This window comes from Caenorhabditis briggsae, assembly GCF_000004555.2.
Source record: "Caenorhabditis briggsae complete genome, chrI, whole genome shotgun sequence".
NCBI classification, from domain to species: domain Eukaryota; kingdom Metazoa; phylum Nematoda; class Chromadorea; order Rhabditida; family Rhabditidae; genus Caenorhabditis; species Caenorhabditis briggsae.
The window spans coordinates 8,938,392-8,960,268 of NC_013489.2; the positions used below are offsets into that span (position 1 = coordinate 8,938,392).

Genomic DNA, 21,877 nt, shown 5'->3' on the forward strand with positions numbered 1-21,877 from the left:
TTCCTCGGAATCGGTGGAGTGTCAAACAATATGTGTATTGAGCTTATAGCTGTTATGAAAACCGAAAGTATGTATTTTTCAGTGACCATCCGCAAGAAGTCGGATAATTTTGACCAGTACAGTGATGAAGATGTCCAAAATAACAGTGTCTCAGGCTGCTCGGTTTCTGAAATCAATTCCGAGTATACCAGCTCCGAATATTCGACCTACTCTGACACAATGAGTGCTTGCTCTGCCTGTTTCGTTTATTCCCCACACAGTCAATTATTCGTTTGTGTCAAAGAAAATTGTGGCTACGCCCTTCAGCAGACGGTTCCTGTTTTGTCGCCATCCCTTTTCTATCGCCGTGAGAAGGTTTTTTGTGGATCTTGCGCATTTCGAGGAGTTCACTCACCACACAAAAAATTTATGAAACCTGCCGAGCCACTCGCGGTTAGTTTCATCTTCGTTTCAATCATTAATTCATGACTCAGTTAAAAACTGCCTCCGGCGAAGTTGGTACAAAAATCGAAATCAGCTTGGAGAAGTTTGCGAACATGACCGCTGAAACGCCCGTTGATTATTTTATGATATCCATGAATGGAAGTAAGACGTTGCCAAAGGTCTATAACCTGTTAAGAGACTAAAGAAATTCCCAAATTTAAGATTCCGGTGATTGATTATCTGTCTGCGTCAGAGTCAGTCTATGAATGGCACAGTCGTCTTTCTATGCTTAATCAAACAGTTCGAACACTTAATGATTTTCGTGTTCAAGGTTATTCGTACGTTAAGGAGCAAGCTGATAAATTATTAGTGAGTTGATGTACAGCACTATCTGGAACGATTTTCCCCGATTCAGACCGCATACTCCGATGTTTCGCGGGCTGTCGCAGATGACATAAAATTCAAGGAGAACGAGGGTTTCAATATCAGAAATAGTCGGCAGACTGGTACGGGTGTTCTCGAGAATTTTCGGTAAAATCGAATTTCAGAACACCGGATTCGAATGGGTATTCCCTGTAACCAGAAAGACGATGAAAACGCATCCTTATCGTCAATTTCTTCCTCTTCAAGAAAGTCTAGCATTAGTTCTGTTACTTCAACTAACACTGTTCTGCAAGTGTCCGTAAAAACAGAATCTGAAACTACCGTTAATGGAGATAGAGAAATCGCGACTAAACCGACGAATGTAAGCTCTATTCAAGATAATGCCATTATCATCGTTCATTTTCCAGTTTGTCGAAGAAACGGTTCGTCAAACGAACATCGTCATGTCCCGCAGATTTGATGTCCTTCGCCGATTTTCAACCGTGGCTGAAGCTGCACTTCAGGTTGCTGATCTTCTCGATTCTAGAATCAAATGTATCAATCACAAGAAAGAAGTTGTCAGTTATTTGGAAAAGACATATTCTATCATTTGGCCGTCAGTTGTCGTTCCTTTAACATATGCAGTCTTTCATTTTCAGGCGCCAACTCCATTGATCGTGTGCCGCTCTCGACTACTTTCACGGACAAATTCCCCATGTCTTATGTGTAAATTCTTGCTTTATTTGTTGTAATGCATGAGACCTGAATGTCTAATAAAGTCTTAACCGGAGTTGTTCAAATTTTATTTCAGACGTGGTGACACATTTTCTGTTTTGAACAGGAAAGTTTGGAAAAGTAACTAGATACAGAAAAAAATAGGACAGAAAAGTACTCGTATAAATCGGAGACAATTATGAAGTTAAAGTTTGAGAGAGATTTCATGAAGATATTTGCAATGAATAATTTCAAACCTAGAAATATATGTTTGTTTTAATTTGGCTTTGTTTTTGAAGCTTCATCTTGGAAAGTTTTTCGAGATTATGTTTTTTACACAAAACGCTACACGTTCACGGGTTGATTTTCTTGACTAGTGGAGTTGGACTCAGCAAGTTCATCAGATGCTGTTTCCATCGCAGCCGACGAGTTTGTGATCTGCAAAATGAATTGAAGATTATCAAAGGGTGATCTAATTCATAACGCTCGTGCAAGTTGAAAAACCAGATTCAGAAACAAAATTCACACTAGAACATCAATTTCTCTCCTACCGATTTATTTCCGTCCACCATATCACCACTGTCGCTCACCAAGGGCGCTGAATCCACAGGCACTCCATTCCAAATATTTTTGAATTCTCCACGACAAACAGCCATGAGAATGATAGGAATGAGAGTCGATGGGACAAGATAAATAAGTGCTGGTTGAGCTGTCTTCATCAAAGCCAATGCCAGGAAGGTGACTATCAAACCAGCACCGTATCCCACTATCGACACGATTCCATAGATCAAACGACTTCTTTCCGAGTATCCGTTCATTGTGAAGCAATGCGCCACAAGATATCCTGAAATCATTTTCACGAATTAAACATTGAAATTGAATAAAAATGATACCCGGCATGACGATGTCACCAAGTCCAAGTATAGTAAACTGAAATCCCAACTCGACTTCCATGTCCAAACATTCATTCATTGGATTGAAATGAGCTACTTGCATCAGCATAGGAAACTGAAATAATATCAAGTTTTATATCCTTGAAAACTTGGATTCAGCTACCTTTTCTGGAACAGATTCCTGCTCCACTGGTGGAATTGGATATCCTTTTCCTTTCTCCTTCGCTGAGCAACTAAGCCCCGTTGCCACTTCCAGCATAACGGAACATCCATTCGATGTTATATAAGGTGTTCCAAAAACCATTCCGGCATCATAGATGAACATGCATAACATGAGAATAGATATCCACTTGAGACTTGGAAGTCGAAGACATTTCAATACATGCATACACAGGGCAATGTTGATTATGTCGAGAAGAATGAATGCATATGGCTGACGGCGATATACGAACCATGTTACGCAGAATGATAGGCACACTAGAGAAACGAATACTTCGGAATATTGACGGTTGTTGTTAAGACCTGAAACGAGGAATTATTGTTTTTTTGGTAGATTTAATGTAATTCCTCACCACAGCACGTCGGCATCCATCCCATTTTTGCTTTATACCATCGATGGCTAGATAACGAAAAATTCGAGAAGAAGCCGCGAATGCAACCGTAAAGACTGCACGTTCCAAAGATTACCAGGAAAATGTTGAAGAATATAACTGAAAACATATTTTATAAAAGGTTGATTTATCAGATCTTTTACCTAAAACAGATCTGAAAAAGTATCCAAGAAGAAGTACTCCACAGAGTGTGACCATCATAAGAGCAATTGTAACCATTCCTGCAAACTTGTCGAAGAATCCCTTCTTTGCCGACTCATTCGATTTTTGTTCTTCTTCATCCATTCGCTGTGCCAGGGAAAGATCCTTTCCGGCGCTGAATTTATGAAATATTTGACTTTTGTCAGAATATGCGGAAGCAAAACTATCGAAATCAGATTCACATATCGAAGAGGACCTGATACTGAAAATTCGGCCGACGAAATATCAATAGGTGTAAAAATCAGATAAGGGTCCTCCCTTATGTGCTCTTTGTAATTTTTCCAAAAATATCAGCAGGTGAAAATTTTTATAAGGGTCCCCCTTTTGGTATTTTTTAAATATCGGTAGGTGTTTACCACTCGTATCAGGGACTGCATATCAAAACACATTGGCTGTTGTAGTCGTCTTTACTTACCGGTGCCTGTTGAAAGCCCAGAATCCTCCTCCAGCGACACACGTCATTGAAATGAGCCAGATGACGATGAATGATGGATCGATCGGAAAACCAGAAGGACGATGGAAACGAATTTCGATGTTGTCCTCGCCCATGTCTTCCTTATTAGTGACAGTCTATATAATTGAAACATTAGGAAACAGATAATTCCAGGTTCATGATTACCATAATTTTTCCGATCAAATCCGAGCGATAAATGTAAAATGTTGGAATCGCAGCAGAACTATTGATGTATGGATCAAAGAAATCAGAGAACTGAAAATCTCAACATAGATTTTGATTTCAAATCATATCAAGACTTACCAAATAATCTTTCCAAGTGTTAATGAACATCCTTCCACGATCCAAAACTAGAAGAGAAACACTAGCTCCATGTTGTTTCAAAGTGTCAATCTGATATTGTTAAAATTGTTTTTAGTTTGAAATTCCATGAAAAACTAACTGTAAATTGGCTGGCGTTTCGGAATGCTGTGTGAGATTGCACAAATGGCCTGGTGCATGGTGTTCCGTCATCTTCAATCCGATAGTCTAAGGAACGACTCCATCATTATACACTATCTGATCTCCGGAAGAACTGGATGGTAGTGGGCAGACTTTTGTTCGATTGTACGTTCCTGAATCGGAGCATTACTTTTCAAGCTCTTTCCAGAAGCCCACAAACCTCCCCAAAACTTGAAAACAAACGGATGAGCAGTCTCGAAATTGTATCCGATTAATGCTGACGAAGTGTCGTCTCGTAGATATTGCTGATAATTGACACACGATTTGGACTGCTCTCCAGTTCTTTTATTATGTACTGTCATGAAAACATAACTGGTTCGGAACGGTCCTCGATGAGATGAGTACTCTCTAGATTGTGTAGTAACAGTCTGAAAATAAGACAAATGGATAAAATCATATACAATATTTACTTACAGTTGAAATGTAAACTAGTAGTAAGATGAATAATGCATTGGGGATGGCTATCCTCATTGAGATCGATCTGGAAAAAAAATTAGTTCAGATAATTAACAATAGGAAATCGTGTTCTGGTAAGCACAAAAGGAAGAACAGAGATACTAAAGTAAACAGGAAGTGAGTTGTCTGGTATGACAAAACAAGCAAAAAATACAAATTAATTTTTGCTATCGCCCATTCGAAAAATAATAATAAGCTATTTTGCGGAGGAATACCCTTTCGCACCTGGCTGGGCGAAACAAGAGAGGAGACAACGAATGGGAGGAGCCATTAAAAACGTCAGAGTTATAAGCTGGGGCTTCACAGATTGAACAAACTATGTCATCAAGAGTAATGATCGGAGAACTGAAAATCGAGTCGGGACACCATATATCTAACAGCTTATATTCTTATGAGAACCACAAATACAAAGGATTGAGAAAAAGGGAAGAGAGGGATGAATGAGACCAAGGCGACCTCGTTACTTCTTTATGATCGAGTGGTGTGAGACCTTCTTGCGAAAACTGAATTATAGGTCGAAATAGAAGCAGAAAACTAATTCGAGTTGACTCAAGAGAACGATGAGAATGAGAGAAATTCAAAATTGTGTTTTATAATAGATTAAATAGGTTTGAAAAGTGTTTTAGAAATTCGAACGTGTAAGGCATGCAGAACATTCAAAAATCGAAGTTTTTTAAATAAAAATTGGTGTTCATCAAGAGAATATTTATGTTCGCGGTAATTCGGAAGTGATCCGCATAATACACATGAAATGTATGAGCGATGCGCCTTTAAGCTTACGGTACTCGGCGGGAATAGAAATTTTATATTTGTGCAAGGAAAATATTATTATTTTCCGGATTTTTCATCGATTTACTTCCTTTTCCGTTTGTTTTCTACTACGTAATTTTTAATTTCCTAGATTTGTTTTAAAGAAAATAACGGCAAATCGTCAAACACAAAATAAATAGTTAAATTCTATAGAAAATAATTTCAGTTATTAATACAATTTGACTATAATTTTCATTTTGCGACATATGACCATGCTTTAAAAATTCGAAAACAGCATTATCTAATAGAAAAAATTACATGTTCGCCTTACATGGGAAATGTATGATTCATCGAATGAAAGAGGCATAAATATGTTGAAATGGAAACAACGGGGGATAATGTAAATCCGCCGGTTACAAATTCTGACAAGAGATCATTTTTATACTGAATGAGTCTTACGATTATTTTGCAGCAACTACCTCTCTAGAAGCCTGGAAAACTAGATTTCAATGTATCAAGAAGAGCACATACAGATAGAGTGATTTTTTTCTAATTTTAACATATGGATTCGAAGAATCCTGATTCCACAATTACATCTAATTTGGTAATTTTGAATTACTTCATTATATTGTGATACCAAAAAAATCTTGACAAAAAATTATTCAGAATAAATAGAACATGAGAACAAAGGACAAACAATTCAATGCTGTGTATTTATAACAGTTCGTTTTGGTACATTTTGGGTTCATGAAGGCTTTTTTCCGATGTCGACACATTATTTTAAACATTATTTTGGTTTATTAGTCGTTTTAATAGTTTTCTTTGAGAAGCACGTGTGTATTTGCAGACTCGTTTAGAAACACCGAAACTTTTAACTGACAAGGGAAGGTTTTGTCTGAAATTTTGGGCCGATTTTACCGCGCAGGCAATTTCAGCTTCCCCCTCCCTCCTCTACTAATTCCGCGTGAGAGGAAAATATCGGTTGTGTGGTGTTGTGGTAAGAGGTGGCTCGTTAGGAGTGACTATGCTGGTTCGGCCTCCTCTGTGGTAAAACTTTTTTTGCATTTTTTGAAACTAATTTTTGATTTCAAGTTTGCCCCCCTAGGCACTATATGACACTTTTTTATTAATTTCAAAAGTTTCCAAAGAAAAAAAAAGATTTTATGAGAGTTTGAGGAAAAAATAGATAATGGTCTTTTCGACCGGTCCTTACATCCTCCTATCGTTAAAAACGAAAATTTCAGCATCTGAAAATTGCTCAATTTTGCTCTTGTCGAGGTGGGGTACTGTTAAATCGATCACATACAAGATTTGAACTTATTTCTATAGGTTTCAGTGAACTTCAAGCGATATTTCAGAAATTAGGGACGGTCAAAGTTCTAACAACAATCAGATTTTGGAGATTTTTTGAGCCCAAAGGCAACATTGGGCTTCAAAATCTGTCAGAATGTTATTTTTATCGTTTCTGAATAATTGGAACAACTTTTCGCACTTTTCAAAAAATTTTCAAGAAATCACTTTCAAGGTGTGTTTGTTTCGCACTTTAAAAAATCCTGAAAATCGAGTTTCAAACCACGAAAAATATATGTTTTTGGTCAAAATTCAGCACTGAAAATACTTTCAGAGGCAATATTTCGAAAGCCTTTGAGAACGGGCTAAAAATTTTTTTCGAGTTCGGATTCAGCATGTTCGAAAGTACCTTTGTACAAACCTTGAGCAAATTCTCAACCGTTGTCTAAAAAACCTTCCCTTGTGAGCTTGCAAGAAAGAGTAATTCCGACAACAGAAAACAAGAGTTTTTTTTTGTCATAGACCACAAAAAATCCAAATATCAAAATACGAGTCGTGTGTTCAGTATTACGGCTAGCTGCTTCCTTTCCTTCTTCTTCTTCCCTGTTTTCCCATGTATGCCTCCGTCTCTACACCTCGATATATTGACCGAAAAACCGGACAAGAGACGCAGGAAAAAGGCGCGTAAAGTGTTCTATGTACACTCTTGGAAGTGTTCACGGACAGCCGAAAAACGGTCTTGAAACGGAGAACCCACCTTTCGTGAACGTTTTCTCACATGAGTTTCAATCAATTGCTTGGAAAAACGGTAGCTATTGCTTCGTTCGTTACCATTGAACACACTTAATCAATAGTTCTCTTTTCCATTCTTCCCATCAATCTACCCATTTTTCATTTGTCATAATCTCTTTCTCAAAAAAACCGGATTGATTTGAACAGAAGTAGTGATGACTTAGTAGTGAATATCTTCCCTTTATAGCGAACATAAGACATTTTTTATTTGCATCCAAGTCTACAAACTACAAATTTTCGTACCACCCATCATTTTTCTTGAATGCTCGTTGTAATCTTTGCAGTTATTCTTTTCCAATATAAAGTCAATCCTATTGATTTTTATCCGGTACCAAACAGAACGTCCTGTTCAAAAGTTTCTCGAATATTGTCTTCTGAATATCATTTTTTTTTCTCTCTGGTCTATCTTTTTGAATTTCGCTTGCCAATCATGATCGATTGTAATCTTATCCATTTTCAGTGACCATTTTCGGTGAAGCTCATTCATATTTTCTTCAACTGCATCCTTTCCAACAGAATCCGTAATGTCTGAGTCGGCGGAGGTGCTCTCAGACGCCGACGCTGACTATGGAACCGACACGGAGATCATGCAAGAAGAAGAAGATGAAGGAAGCGATGAGGAAGTTTTAGTAGGGGAAGATTCTCCAAATTTAAAAATTATCAAAGAAGCGGCAGACAGCACTCAAAACTGTCGTGTCTGCTATGATGAGTATCACCCAACGAAAAACCAAGCCAGAGTTCTTGCATGTGGTCACACTTTCTGCACTCGATGTGTCGTCAGCTGCGGTACTCATACGAACAATGCAGTAATTGTGGGGATGAAGTGCCCGGAATGTAGAAAAATCAGTGATCAGGTGCCTGCTACAGTTCCAATCAACTTTCAGTTTATGCGTAAGTTATTTGAAATCATATTCGAAAACAAGAATTTTCCTAGCTTTCAGAACTCCTTACCGCCTTGAATCTCATCAAATTGCCGAAGACCCGAAAACAAGAATTGGAGTTGCCGAACTACGAAAATTTCGAACGTCTTGGAGCACATATTCCAATTAATAAGCTTACTGAAAATTCGCTTCCAGATCTCTTTGGTAAGCCTGAAAACTCCAGTTCATCTGAGTTATCATAATTTCAGAACACCTAAAAGCGGTATTCAATGCTATTAGAATAAAAGCAGGGAAGGAACCAAAAATGCCGAAACCGTTCATAGCTGCTAGAATTTCGTCTGAATTGGGCAAACTGAATGATGCTGAAAAAACTACGTATAGAATAATCAACGCATTGAAAAAGCTATACACTGGAGAGCTTCCGCGAGATTACTTCGATTTTAGTTGGCAACTTGAGAATCCGTTGGAAAGATTAGCTCTACGAGGAGACAACGATTGGATGAGAGTAAGCTCTTCCCTTGTTTAGCTTATAGAAAATATAAGTGTTTGTTTCCTTCTATTGTACATTTTTTGTAGGAAATGGTCGTGTACCGCCCACCACATTTGATAGAACCAGAACCACCAGAGCCCGAAGTCCCCGAGGAAGAACCAGTGCCCGATTTGGATATATTATTAGCAAGAGAAGAGCTCGCCCAAGCAGAAGCCGATCCAAACAGAAATCTCCATGTTGTACGAGAAGCACATCTACGCAGAGAAAGGGAAAGTGCTCAAGAAAGACAGGCAGCGATTAGAAATGAGCAATTCATGAGAGATTTATTGGATTGGAATGGACAAGATCCAGCATTTGACAATATGAGCAGTAATTTTCGCAGGCGACACCTAGAAAGAACAGCTGAAATGCAAAATGCTATTCGTCGCAGTACTGACACACTAAGAAACATTGAGAATGAACGGAGGGTGGCACAGGGATTGCCACCTTTCTTAGAGCATGATGATGTTACTGTAAATGACAGAGATGATGAGAGCGTTGCTTCTGACGACTCATCTTATATTGATGATACTGTTCGATCTCCACCACTACCAATGACCATCGGAGAAGGAATCACTATTTATAGAATGATTGAAATTTTCTCGCCAAGAAGCTTGAGGTAAGATTATTTCCACCCAAAAAACCCTTTTTAGGACGTTGAAACAATACAAATAATTTCAGACAAGGCACCCCAGCACTTGCTCTGCCTCAAAACCATCGAAACCTTGATGCTCTAGTTCAAACGATATACCCGGCGGAATCATCTGTAACTGATCGATTGGCCGATTGTCATCTTGCGGATCTCCGTGTTTATGGACGAGCCAACAAAGTCGATGTAGATCATCTTCTGCGATGCCTTCGTCAACACAGTATTCGTTTCGCTTCAAATGTCGTGGAAGCTCCTCGCGTTCCCGCAGTCCGTCTCCGTCGCCAAAGACCAGTGGCTGCCGATGAATACAACGCGCGACTGAGAGACATCAGAAGTCGTGCTAAAGATGCGCTCAGGGGAAACAGGCCACCTCATCCAGCGAATGCAGAAGAAGCGGATCTTACCGTTCGTCTTATTGTCAACTTGGCGAATTCGTTGGGAGTCCGCGATAAACTTTTAGAAGCTATGCTTCCAGTTCGCACCCCTGAAGAAGAAGAGAACGAGATTTTCGTTATGAAGAACAGCGGATCCGGTCGCCAAGAAGTGCTCTTTTGCACCGTTTGCCGTTGTGATGTTCCAGTAGTATCTAAACAGGTTCATGCTCAAGGAAGACGGCACGTCGCAGCAATGACTAAGTAAGTTGTTATTTATATTTCAGAGCAACTAGCAAACAAAAAACTTCATTCATTGAAATATCTCAATAAACTGCATCATTCAATTTCAGCCGTCCTTCATATTCGCGTGCCCATCACTAATTCTACATGCTTGTGTCAAGATGTGTTGTATCCCAGATACATGTTCAAATGCTGGTCCCCTTCTTCAAACAACCAGTTCACTCCTCTTTACCCGAGTCAATTCCTCCCCTTCTTGATCAAATTTCTGCATCATTCACTTCTATCATTTTCATTGTACCGTTTTTTTTCTCGAGTCTCACTCGTTAATTTCTTTTCCCGCCTGCAATAATTGTATTATTAGATGTCCTAGACCTTCCTAGAGTCTCAGGAAACTCGATCAATGTCTAACTAGCTTGTTATACTGTTGTTCCAAGATTCTGATTTTTCAGACTAACTTATAATCTGGATTTTGAATCAATCTTGTTCAGAACTTGTATTAAGAATAACGGTAGAACTGGCTATTCAATTATAGACATTATACGAGTTTCTTCTTACTCTTCTCCCCTCAAAAACGACTTCAGTTAAAGCCAATTTATCATTTCTCCCCAACTAACCGCCTCCTTTCTATTCCAGCTTTTTGTCTCATGATCGCCAGGTTATTCGTCACTCATTTCTCCAATTCAACATTGTCATTTCCTGCCATTTTGTTCAATTTTTATCTGCAACCAGTCTTTTTTCTATCGCTTCCCCCTACCCAGCTGCCGGAAGCTGTCACCTCATCAAAACAATCTTAAATGACAGCACCGGATAGTCAGTTAGGAAAATTTTTCCCAGGTATCCGGAGATACATAATGATGCATTTCTCTTGCTCATTTGCATACTTTTCAGTCTCAAAATTCCGGTTTTGAAATTTTTGATATATTCCATTCTGTCTTTTGCTGTTTTGTATTTCCACTTTTCCTTCCCCAAAATGTAGATAATTAGTTGTTTTTGTAATTATTCATTCACGACCTTCCATTCTCATTGTAATAATCTTCTTTTTTCAAGTCGTGGTTATGAAGTCCTTTTCACCAAACCCTGCTTTCAGAACTACAATTGTGAATTTACTTCAACCGTTCATTTTACATTTAAAACCTTTTAAGTGTACAGAACAATGAAAAAAAAGGAACATATACGGAGAAGAGCTTATATACTTTCCCAGCAAGAATATAGGACTACAGCGATCAAAAATTCGAGGAAAAAAGATTGTGGGGAATATCTGATAGCGTATTCACTAGGTCTTGTTGGGATAGTATTTGTCACAAACTGGAAAACGGCAAAAACTAGCACTAATAAAATACGTATATATAAACAGAATTGTGAATAAATTGGAAGAATGCCTAGATGAAAGAGCGAGAAGAATTGGGAAATGACTCGCATTCCGCAGTTGGGGACAGAAAAAAAAACAAGAGGAATAAAACTAATCCGAGAAGAGATGAACAATATGTGGCACGGGAGGAAGCACAGGGGTTTTGAAATTCCTGAAGTTTGCTTAGTAAAACATTTGAATTATGAACCAGAAAAAAAAAATTTCAAAAAAAGGTGACTGATGGCAAAAGAGATGTGTGATGGATCAGAGAAACTCAGAAAATACACGTTGTGGAGAACTGCAGAGAAATAGAACCGATGAGGTAAATAATTAGAAAAAACAAAAGAGGTGAATAGAAAGACGGTGAGAGAGAAATCACAAGAAATGAATAGATGATGACCATGAAAAAGATAACGACTAGGAATTATTGAAGATGGTTTCTATGAGAAATTGCTGTTTTGATTGACTCCTCCTCCATTGTTTCCGTTGTTACTGTTGTTACCACTCGAATTGCCACAATTTGAAACAACCTGAGGTGGAGGAGAATAGAACATTGCCATTGGTGATTCAGCAAATTGTCCATTTGGCCGATATTGACCTAAAAATCATATACATTTTGAAAACTTTCAAAGTTTGAACCCGTCGCTCACCGTTTAAGTACATGTTGCTTTGAATCATTTGTTGGTGTTGATGATGGGTGAAATGATTGGCATTCATCATCGCTTGATTATCAATAAACACAGGATGATGCATTTGGGGATGCATTTGAGCGTAAACAGGGACCATTCCACCCGGTGCTTGAGTAGATGCTGACATAGCTGCAGACATTGGTCCTCCTTCGGCTTCGTAACGCATTTTGTGTTCTGCTAAAGCTGAACAAAAAATTAAAAAAGGTTTTAATATTCAATCCACCCGGATGATTTTTTTTGAATTTCATGTGTGTATAAGGTTGAGGTTTATATGGTTTATAAGGTTAAGTACAAGGTTAAGTGTTGGATGTTCAACCCATCTCATGAATGTCTAACACTATGATTCCTTTTTTATCCGAAAAAAATCTTATGGGGTGATTTAAAGTAAGCAAAAATGGTTATTTTTCGCCTATTTGGGTATACCAGAAAATAATGAAATATCGGTTTGTTACCCTAAATCGCTCCATAATTTATTTGAATAAACTGAGCAGTTAGACTGTCTTCAAAAAATATTCATTTTAGAACTCCTATGTGGATTGAATTTTTAAAAATCACTTCAAATGTTCCTCACTTACCCTTTCTTTCCAGAAGTGTTGCCTTTTCACAATTTTTCATCAGATGTTGCCCTCCGCAGTTGGAACAACTTGGAAGCAAGATCTGGAATATAAAGAATTTGCTTTAAAGTATCATTTTGGTGCCGAACGCACCCACTTTATCTCAAAACTTCCCGGTTTCTGCAAGATTTATATCAAAAAGCATTCAGCTGTTATAATGATAGTTAAAGGTCGAAATTACAATAAATTTGAGACAAACTGATGGTATATGTGGCTGTTGTAGAACAAATGGTATTCATTATAAAAACTGACCTGTGACTGTGTTTGTGGTATATTGGAATGCAAGAAGGGATGGATGGTTTTAGGATATGGCTGAGGATTAATATTTCCACTCTCGTCTCGATTGTAGAAGCTTTGTGGACATTTGGCACGTGGATTCTTCCATCGAGAGAATATCAATCCATCCGATAGTTCGTTGGCCTCCTGTAATAGCTTCACATCAGAATATAACATCCGATCCTCTATTTTTTCTCTATTATATCAACAAAAAACCGGAATTTTACTATTTTTTGACCGTCAAAAATATACTCACATCGTCTGTACGAGCTCTCGTTCCGTTGAACTCTTCACACATCACTCTTGACAGCATCATGCGAGCTGGAAGATCTGACAATTCGTTTATATACTGAACGTGTTGAGCAGGTGTGGCTTCACGAGGCAGACGAGGAACAATGCGGTCACCAGATAGAGCAAATGTCGCTAAAGAAACTATATTATAATAACCACCGAAATGATCAAACTAGCGTACTTTCCATCGTTGAAGTACTCGTGGACAACTTCTTATGATCCTCATCAAATGAAGAAAACGAAGAATTCATTCCGTGATGAGTATACTTTTCACTTCGTTGCTGTCCAAATTCGTCAAGAAGCCGATGTTGAAGTCCTTTAATCTGTTCTCTTGATCTTTGAGCAAAAGTTCGATCCCCATCACTCCAATGAATCTGCAAGAAAAACAGTTTAAATCTGTTATTAGCGTTTTCTAGGTTTATGACTCACTTCTATACTGAACATATTCTCATTTTTCTCAATCTGTCGTCCGATGAACCTAGTAATAAAGAATGTCCCAGGAGCTGAAGATGGTTTTGGTTGTTGATATCCAGAAGAGGGATAGAATGGTTCTGAAGGTTTGTAGGTTATAAAAAGATCGCAACTCTTCCAAAAACTTACCGTTTACATCAAACCTCCGCTCGACATCTTCATTATCTCCGTCGTCCGAACCTTCTCCATCATCCAATTCCCCGACTCCTCCTTCCAAAATGCCAGCTTGTCGCTTCCGTTCGGCTACTTTTTCAGGCGAGTAGTACATTCGGAACAGGTTTTCGTGTTCCGTTCGTAAACTGTCTCGAATATCTATGTATTTAATTTTATCATCGAGAGTTACAGCGGGGTGATGAATCAGAGCTACTACTGAAAAATAAATGTTGGCAAATCTGTATAAAAATGTTGGTAATAACCTGTTTTTCCAATCTCTTCAAGAAGTTCAATTTGGTCAAGCTCATTTGGAATGCGTTCGAAGATCTGAGACTTTTCTCGAATGAGAACATTACTTGCATAGTCCGAAAGCTTAGCTGCTGATCTTCTATTCGTTGAAGCACACACAGAGATCAATAAATACAAATAGCTTGCAATGTCTTTGACATTACTGAAAAACTTTTCAGATTCCTCTGGAATTTGTGGACCAGTCTGTTTAGCAGAAGATGAATTTGACTGTACGAGATTCGGAGCAGGATTATGATTCGTTTCTAGTTCCGGAGTTGTTTTTGAAACCGAAAGGTCAGCAGAAACAGAACCACCGATACCTTTGTTGGACCCAGATTCAGAATCTTGTTGCTGACCATCAGGTTGATTGCTGATATCAATCGGTGTGCTGCTTGTTGATTTAGTCCCGCTTCCAGTTTCCCTTGACGTTGGTGGATTCAAAGGAGTAGATGATGACGGATGCTGCACTGCTTCATCAACTGGGAATACTACAGTCGGCCTGAAAATTGAAATGTTTAATAAAGTCTTCTGAATCTCAAAACAACTGACATAAGCGGAGGCGGTATTCCAGGTGGATGCTGCTGATAGGAAAATAAGTTGTTGACCATGTTTCTTTGATTGCAAATAACAGATTCAGAACTAGCTGGCGAAAAGGTTGACGGTAGTACAGGAATCGGAGCACAGATGAATGGTGGAAAACCGCCGAGTGGATCCACACCGTTTGCCGTTTTTTCTATCGGTTTCATTTGCATCACATACGGACGAGTCAGCCCATCAATGCAATTTGAGAGAAGACGGAGGTCGCTTGGCGAAAGGTATGAGATCAATTCACACATCAACTCAACTTTATTCCATTCATCATGCTGAAAATCGAGAATTCAATTAATTGTTAACTCGAAATCCCACCTCTTGAAACGCTATTACTGTATCCATTTCCTTGATTTTTGTGTTCTTGTATGGACACAAATCTTCATCTTTTTTGGCAACTTGCGGCATTTCTTTTTCCTCAACGACGACATAATCTGTTTGCACTGTTTTCGACTCATGTGTGATAACTGGGGAAACGGCAGTAGCAGCAGCAGGAGCAACTTTTGCAGGAGTTTGCACAACCGGTGTAGTTGAAGGCGAAGTAGGTGTGGGCGTTGGAGCTACAGTAAGAGTGGGCGTGGTTCCAGAAGAAGATAAGGAAGAATTTGATGGGAATCTTGCTGACTTTCCAGTATCGGCTGAATAACCATGAGACTGCTGATTGTGGTTAGTGTAGTTGTTTGAAAATGCACCTCCTCGATGGCTTTGGTTCGAGTGATCCCGATTCTGTAACAGAGATCAGGAGTCCCAGACATTTTTTTCTTGGTCGATATCAGTATGCCTTTACAAACCTTGTTGTCCTTTTTCCGATGGTTTTGCGGGTTCCCGCCTCCACCGCCTCCTGTGAAATGATTCGGATTGTGATGATGGTTGTTGGACTGGTTGCCTTGTCGACTTTGGTAACTTCTGAACGAACGAAAACGAAATGGGTCACACTTCTGAACTTAATCATTTTCTCTCACTTTTCTTTCTCCTTCTCTTTCGCTTTCTGATCTTTATTCGCACTACTTCTGAAACCGACGTTGCCTTGATTCCCTTGTGACCCACCGCCAGAATTGCTTATCTGCAAGTAGATCTTTAACGAAATGAGAAGCAAGTGCTAAATTAGAACTTCGGCTGAATTCAAATATAGCCCCCACCCCAATTCAAGTATAGCCCCCACCTCCAACAATCTAGACACTTGCAGCAGTTCAAAAAAAGCCCCCACCAATTCAAATATAGACCCTCCACTTTTAAATGGTCCATTCCAATTCAAAATAAGATGCAATTTAACATGATGCAAATTTTGAGCTTTAAAGGTGGGGGGACAGAAGATTTTTCGTAGTTTACGGTGTACAACGCTTAATGTCACTCTGCGTGCAGCTGTCGTCCTCGCCTTTATGTATGCAATCGGGCGTTCGCTTTTTCTTTGCCCGCGTGGCTCAGTCGGTAGCGGCACCGCACCCTCAATCATCGCTCTCACAAGTTCAACTCCTCGAGTTCAACTCCCCCCTTTTTGAATGGTCGGGGGCCTTTAATTGAATAAGGCAGGGAGGGGTGGGGGCCATATTTTAAGAATACCAGGTTCTTCAAGTATAGGCCCCCACTTTGTACTGGTGGGGGGGGGGGCTCTAATATAGTATAGTTGTTTATAAGGTGGGGGTCATATTGAGGTGGGGGCTATATTTGATTATACCAGAACTTCTAATAACGGAACTCAAGATACATGTCTTCTAGAACGAACCGTTTCGAAAGAACTCACCTTCTCTACTTCACCCTGTTGAGTTTTTTTCATAGGTTGTTTCGAAGAATTCGTTTGCTGGGAGGAAGACGTGTTCGTTGGTTTTTGATGATGCTGTTGGTTTTGTGACTGATTTGATTGTTGACCAGACGGCACAGTTGTCGTATTTGTAGCCGTGGAAGCTGGCGTTACCGTTCCATCTGAAAATCTGGGTTAGAAAACAGAGAAAAAGTCGATATACACTATATACCTTTGCCATAAGAACGTCTGATATCTTTGCAGCTAGATAAACAATTTTCATAGCAATGAGCGGTGCCGTCAAAAATTACTTGAAAATCCGACGAGAACACATAAAAGAAATATGACATCGAATCGATCTGACCCGATTATTTGTCTAGTTGAAAACCTGAGCGCTTAATGAATCTCTAATTGAGATGACTACCTGGTATATGATTGGGGCAGTAAAAGTTAATTTTGGGAAACTGGGCGGGACATGAAAAATGTAATCGTCACATGTGCAAGCGGTATGGATTAAAATTCAATTTCAAACGTTTCATTTATGGCAGCAAAGTCAGCTTTTGTCACCTGGAGGTTTGTCGCGACGAAAAGAATGGGAAGAGAGGAGAGATAGAGAAGGAGAACCGTGCCTGTGATGGTGGGCTTTCTCTTCTTTTATAATTTTTTTATTATATGTTTGCCCTCCAGCCTTCCTTTCCATTCTCTTTTCTTACCGGATAGAGAGGTTACGTTTTGCATATGATTACACTATGGGAACTACTATATGAATAGCTAAAAGAGTGTTTTTTTTTATTTACTCATAAAATCTTATTACACACATTACAAAAATCTTAAACTCAATTTTCTTACAGTTAGTTACTTACTGGAAGACGCGGGATTGTTGTTGTGTTGATTGGATGACGGAACGTTTGCATTTTGTAGATTCTGCGGCACGTTTTGAGCAGATCCGGATGTCGTTATTGGATTACCATTCATCGTTGAACCATCGGTGCTCTTTTTGTTCTGGTTGTTGGTTCGAAATGTCAAATTTACTATAAATATCTTACCTTCTTGTTCGCCATAATGTGTTGAAAACCAGTTTTCCAAGACGTTCAATGTTTTCTGGGAGAAACTTTGACTGTAAGATTAGAGTCAGAATCTGGAGAGAAAAAAATTGTTGTAAGCATAGAGATCGCATAGGAACGATAGTAAATAATATAAACAGTCAAAAGTATATGACAGATTCATAATTACAATGTAAACATTTCACACCCGACAATTGAGGAATGAGTAGTGAGGTTAGAATACAAAAATTAGCAGTGTTCAATGATTTTCCATTTCCCAATCTCGAATTGTAGGCCATTCTCTTCAAAAAGTTCCGAGTTTTCCGAAGACGCTTCAGCATCGATAATCTTCTTCAGTTTGTTGAAATCAAGCGATTTGAGGTGAACATCAGCCTCGAAACTGAATAATATGAAATTAATTTTTTAAAAAATCATTCAGATATAACTTTTTGTGAATTCGTGTCAAATGGATCTCGTCGACTAAATTTTCCCGAAGCGCAAGATCATAGATTTCAGCTCCTCCGATATTCCAAATAGTTTCAATAGAATCAACGAAGGGTGCTTCTGAGAGAAGTTTCAAAGCAGATTCAAGCGAATTTCTGGAAGAAATGAACTTGTAGGAAATCAATATCATTTAGGAACGACTTACACTACAATCAAGTTATCGGTGTTTTGTTTTTCAAGCTGGCGACTGAGAACTATGTTCAAGCGACCAGGAAGAGGACGACGGGATTCTGGAATGCTTTCCCAGCATTTCCGGCCCATCAGTACTGCATTCCTCTGCAAAACCAATATATTATTTTAAAATAATAAGAAATAAATTACCTTTGCCGGGTCTGATACTTTTTTAGTGACAGCTGCAAAGTACTGCATATCTTTTCTGATTCTCCATGGTAGAACTCCGTTTTTACCGATTCCTCCTTCTGTATCCATAGCGACTATCATATTCATTTTCCGCATATTCGAAGACTCTAAAAAGTTGAGGACTATTGAACAAAGAACCAGGAAAATATCACTGGGAACAACGGTGAGCATTAAAAATGAACAAAATACAATTGCAGGTATTTTCGAGAATTGGAACCGAACAAAAATTTTTTCAGACAAATGAGAGCGTTTTCAATGCTCCAAAAGTTATTCTACTGCTAACTGTGCGTATTAAAGGTAATGACATTAATTAGCAGTATAAAGCAGGGATAGTGGAAAAAAGAGCGAGAAAATCTTCATTCACATCGCGATGGGGCGCACATGCTGGCTTCTTCAAAATTTTTAGTTGAATCCTTTTTCGTATTTTTTGAGCGAAAAAATTAGTTTTAATGGGGTTATGCATGACATAAAAATGTATTTTTTTTTGTAATTTTTAAAAACAAAAAATTAATGCATGCATGCGAAAAAATGTATGTCATGTATTTTTTTGTATTTAAAAAACAAATCATGCATAACCACATTAAAGGGTTTGCTGACAACATTCATTGGAAAGAAGAAAAAGAAACTTGAAGTTGTTGCTTTGTATTGGCTAATAAAAACAGTAAACTTGTCGGTGCGAGAGTCACTCGGGTGCATTTGAAATGTTCCTTTGAACTACTGTAGTTTCATTCAGCTCTCTTTTTTCACTCTAAAAAGTTTAATCTTCTGTTCATTCTATTCGGAATTTGCTATTTCATATTCAATATTTTAGAAAAATAATGGGTGAAGACGATAAGTTCGCAGTTCCTGCACCTCCGAAACAGTTTGGATCATTAGCCAACGCAGACAGTGTGAATGCGATTTTGGTCTGAAAAGTTAGTTTTTTGTGATAAATATATTCTTTTATTTCCAGAATTCGGCTCAAAAAAGCCATGGACCAACAGTATCTCTGGAAAGAATGGAAGTAACCAATCAAGCAGACTCTCGTCACGATGCAGAGATGCTCGCTGAATTCGACAGAAGGAGACGAGCTCGAACACTCACGCTCCCTACAGACGATGTTCAGGTACAAAATAGAAATAGTTTTTTTCATTTTAATGAAGCCTTTGAAAATACTTTCAGGTAAAACTGAAACTTCGTGCTTTAAACCAACCAATTTGCTTATTCGGAGAAGATGCACTGGATAGACGAGAAAGACTCCGAGCTCTACTTTCTACGATGTCTGAAGACGAAATTGCTGCTGTATTGCATACCGACGAGGTTCTAACCTAATTGTATTTATAGTTTCATTCAAGTTTTTTGCAGGTTAATGCCGATAAAGCCGATGAAGAAACTGTGACATGGTACCATAGAGGACCAGTAGAGCTCCGTAAGGCACGAGTTGCAATTGCCGATTTTTCGCTTAGAAAAGCTAAATTGAGGTTGAAAAAACTTTTTTTTTCCTGAAAAAATTCAATTTTCAGACTGGAGAAAGCACGCGAGGATGCCGCTCAACCTGCGCACGAGAAAGCTTTGGCTCGGCAAGAAGCTCACAAATGGGTACAACAAATTAACCTTCATTCTTCTCAAGTTGCCGATACTCGTCCTGTCGCTTTTTGTGAATTTTCATCAGATTCACAGCATATTGGTTAGTGTATGTTTCTATTGTTCCAGTTAAATTGCTCATTTTTAGTTACTGCTGGTTGGTCTGGTTCAGTAGCAGTCTGGAAAAGAGAACAGTGTGCTCAGGAAATGAAGTATACTGGTCATTCTGCACAAGCTGGATGTGCTCGATTTCATCCAGGAGCTTTTACACAAAACGATGCATCTTCGTTGAATGTAGTTTCAGGTGCTTATGATGGTAAGGCTTTGGTAATAGGAATAAAATACACAAATTATTTTCAGGAACGGTCCTACTATGGTCTTTGACCCAAGAAACACCAATTGGAGAGATTGAGAAGCACCCGCAGCGAGTATCGAAACTAGCATTTCATCCAAATGGACTCCATCTAGCCACAGCATGGTAAAACTTTATTTTCCTTTTCAAATTTAAATAAATTGTTTTCAGCTTTGATTCTACCTGGAGAATGTATGATTTGATAACGAAAAAAGAGTTATTGTTCCAAGAAGGACACTCAAAATCAGTAGCTGATGTAGCGTTTCACCCTGATGGTTCTGTTGCTCTGACTGGTGGACATGATTGCTATGGTCGAGTCTGGGATATGCGAACAGGAAGATGTATTATGTTCCTTGATGGACACACAAAAGAAATTCATTCTGTTGAGTGGATGCCGAATGGGTAAGGCTGCGATAAATTCTTCTAACGTTAAATTCATTTTTATTCTCATTCTAGCTATGAAATGATTACTGGAAGCTCGGATAATTCAATGAAAGTTTGGGATCTTCGAATGCGCCGAAACACTTATACCATGCCAGCACATACGTCAGTCGTCACACGGGTTCGTGCAGATGCTGCAGGCCAATATCTTGTTTCAGCCAGTTTTGATTGTACACTCAAAATGTGGTCTACCACTGGATGGCAACCATTGCGACAGTTGCAGGTATTTTTACTTGGCTAATTTCGAACATTTTCTCGAATTTTAGGGACACGACACTCGAATTCTCTGCGTTGATATCAGTCCAGATGGACAATGGATGTGTTCTTCTGCTTTTGATCGTACATTCAAGTTATGGGCCCAATCTGATTATTGATATGTTTTCTTCTTACATTTTTATCCTTATAATTTCAACATTTCTGTTTTGTTCACAGCCGAAAATGATCTGTCAATGAATTTATTAAATTTAAATGTTCAGAATAACTAACTGAAATTATGAAATTCGTTCTTCAAAAAACACCCAAGCAGATAGCACTTCAAGAGACAACAGTCTCAAGATTAGGACCACTATCCTTCAAAATGTGGTGCAACAAAAAATATTTATTCGAGATAGCAAGTTATCAAAAGTTTTAAAGATCAACATCTTTTTCAAACCGGCCGTTTTCCCACAGTCACGAATTCATTTTCATTAACGTAAACATCCGTATTAACGATTCTATATCCTCCTCTCACCACTAGGAAACAACAGCAACAGATCCAGAAAACGCAAGCAATCACAGAACATATAAGGGAAAGAACACAGTAAATGAAGGCAGTGAAGTAGAGCAATGAGTCACATTGATTTTGAAATTGGAATATTGAATATACCAATACGCAACCGAGAATTGTTCTGAAAGTATTAGGTTGATTCATCGGTCTTTCGATGCCGTAAACAGTCTAATAAAACGCCCGTCAAATTGTCAAGCCCATATACCGTAAAACCTCTAATAGAACGACACCCGGATCGTCCACTTTGAGCCTATATATCTCATTTACTGTG

At 38.6% G+C, this 21,877-nt stretch overlaps 7 protein-coding genes across 7 annotated transcripts in view; 3 read left to right on the forward strand and 4 right to left on the reverse strand.

The window, feature by feature from the left end:
- Positions 1-30: 30 nt before the first annotated feature.
- CBG12360 lies at positions 31-1,538 on the forward strand (the record flags this gene model as incomplete). The annotated part of the gene is made up of 5 exons (XM_045239266.1): positions 31-432; positions 646-792; positions 839-929; positions 972-1,168; positions 1,215-1,538. 5 exons carry the CDS (start codon positions 31-33, stop codon positions 1,536-1,538), a joined length of 1,161 nt encoding a protein of 386 aa, XP_045094842.1.
- Positions 1,539-1,845: 307 nt separating this feature from the next.
- Positions 1,846-4,631, reverse strand: Cbr-imp-1 (the record flags this gene model as incomplete). Its single annotated transcript, XM_002639599.2, has 12 exons — positions 1,846-1,938; positions 2,052-2,344; positions 2,394-2,508; positions 2,557-2,915; positions 2,966-3,103; positions 3,148-3,320; positions 3,621-3,775; positions 3,825-3,914; positions 3,963-4,052; positions 4,102-4,187; positions 4,321-4,528; positions 4,575-4,631. 12 exons carry the CDS (start codon positions 4,629-4,631, stop codon positions 1,846-1,848), a joined length of 1,857 nt encoding a protein of 618 aa, XP_002639645.2.
- Positions 4,632-7,972: 3,341 nt separating this feature from the next.
- On the forward strand, positions 7,973-10,262 carry CBG12358 (the record flags this gene model as incomplete). Its single annotated transcript, XM_045239275.1, has 6 exons — positions 7,973-8,339; positions 8,390-8,533; positions 8,578-8,834; positions 8,906-9,477; positions 9,540-10,142; positions 10,232-10,262. The coding sequence occupies 6 exons, from the start codon at positions 7,973-7,975 to the stop codon at positions 10,260-10,262; spliced, it is 1,974 nt and encodes a 657-aa protein (XP_045094841.1).
- A 1,647-nt stretch (positions 10,263-11,909) lies between these two features.
- On the reverse strand, positions 11,910-17,552 carry Cbr-gls-1 (the record flags this gene model as incomplete). The annotated part of the gene is made up of 15 exons (XM_002639597.1): positions 11,910-12,067; positions 12,120-12,341; positions 12,734-12,815; positions 13,025-13,195; positions 13,305-13,471; positions 13,521-13,713; positions 13,769-13,890; positions 13,940-14,179; positions 14,227-14,750; positions 14,801-15,114; positions 15,158-15,565; positions 15,631-15,745; positions 15,802-15,902; positions 16,581-16,759; positions 17,441-17,552. 15 exons carry the CDS (start codon positions 17,550-17,552, stop codon positions 11,910-11,912), a joined length of 3,108 nt encoding a protein of 1,035 aa, XP_002639643.1.
- A 317-nt stretch (positions 17,553-17,869) lies between these two features.
- On the reverse strand, positions 17,870-18,580 carry CBG12356 (the record flags this gene model as incomplete). Its single annotated transcript, XM_002639596.1, has 4 exons — positions 17,870-18,020; positions 18,067-18,219; positions 18,270-18,400; positions 18,446-18,580. 4 exons carry the CDS (start codon positions 18,578-18,580, stop codon positions 17,870-17,872), a joined length of 570 nt encoding a protein of 189 aa, XP_002639642.1.
- A 722-nt stretch (positions 18,581-19,302) lies between these two features.
- On the forward strand, positions 19,303-21,214 carry Cbr-prp-4 (the record flags this gene model as incomplete). Its single annotated transcript, XM_002639595.1, has 10 exons — positions 19,303-19,389; positions 19,437-19,589; positions 19,646-19,783; positions 19,829-19,944; positions 19,987-20,150; positions 20,196-20,363; positions 20,408-20,525; positions 20,571-20,801; positions 20,856-21,063; positions 21,107-21,214. 10 exons carry the CDS (start codon positions 19,303-19,305, stop codon positions 21,212-21,214), a joined length of 1,491 nt encoding a protein of 496 aa, XP_002639641.1.
- Positions 21,215-21,486: 272 nt separating this feature from the next.
- Positions 21,487-21,877, reverse strand: part of CBG25271 — a gene marked incomplete at both ends in the record, with an annotated part of 2,776 nt that continues 2,385 nt past the window's right edge. The window contains one exon of the mRNA XM_045239301.1: positions 21,487-21,727. Coding sequence (XP_045099280.1) covers positions 21,487-21,727 — 241 coding nt within the window. The remainder of the gene's footprint in view (positions 21,728-21,877) is intronic.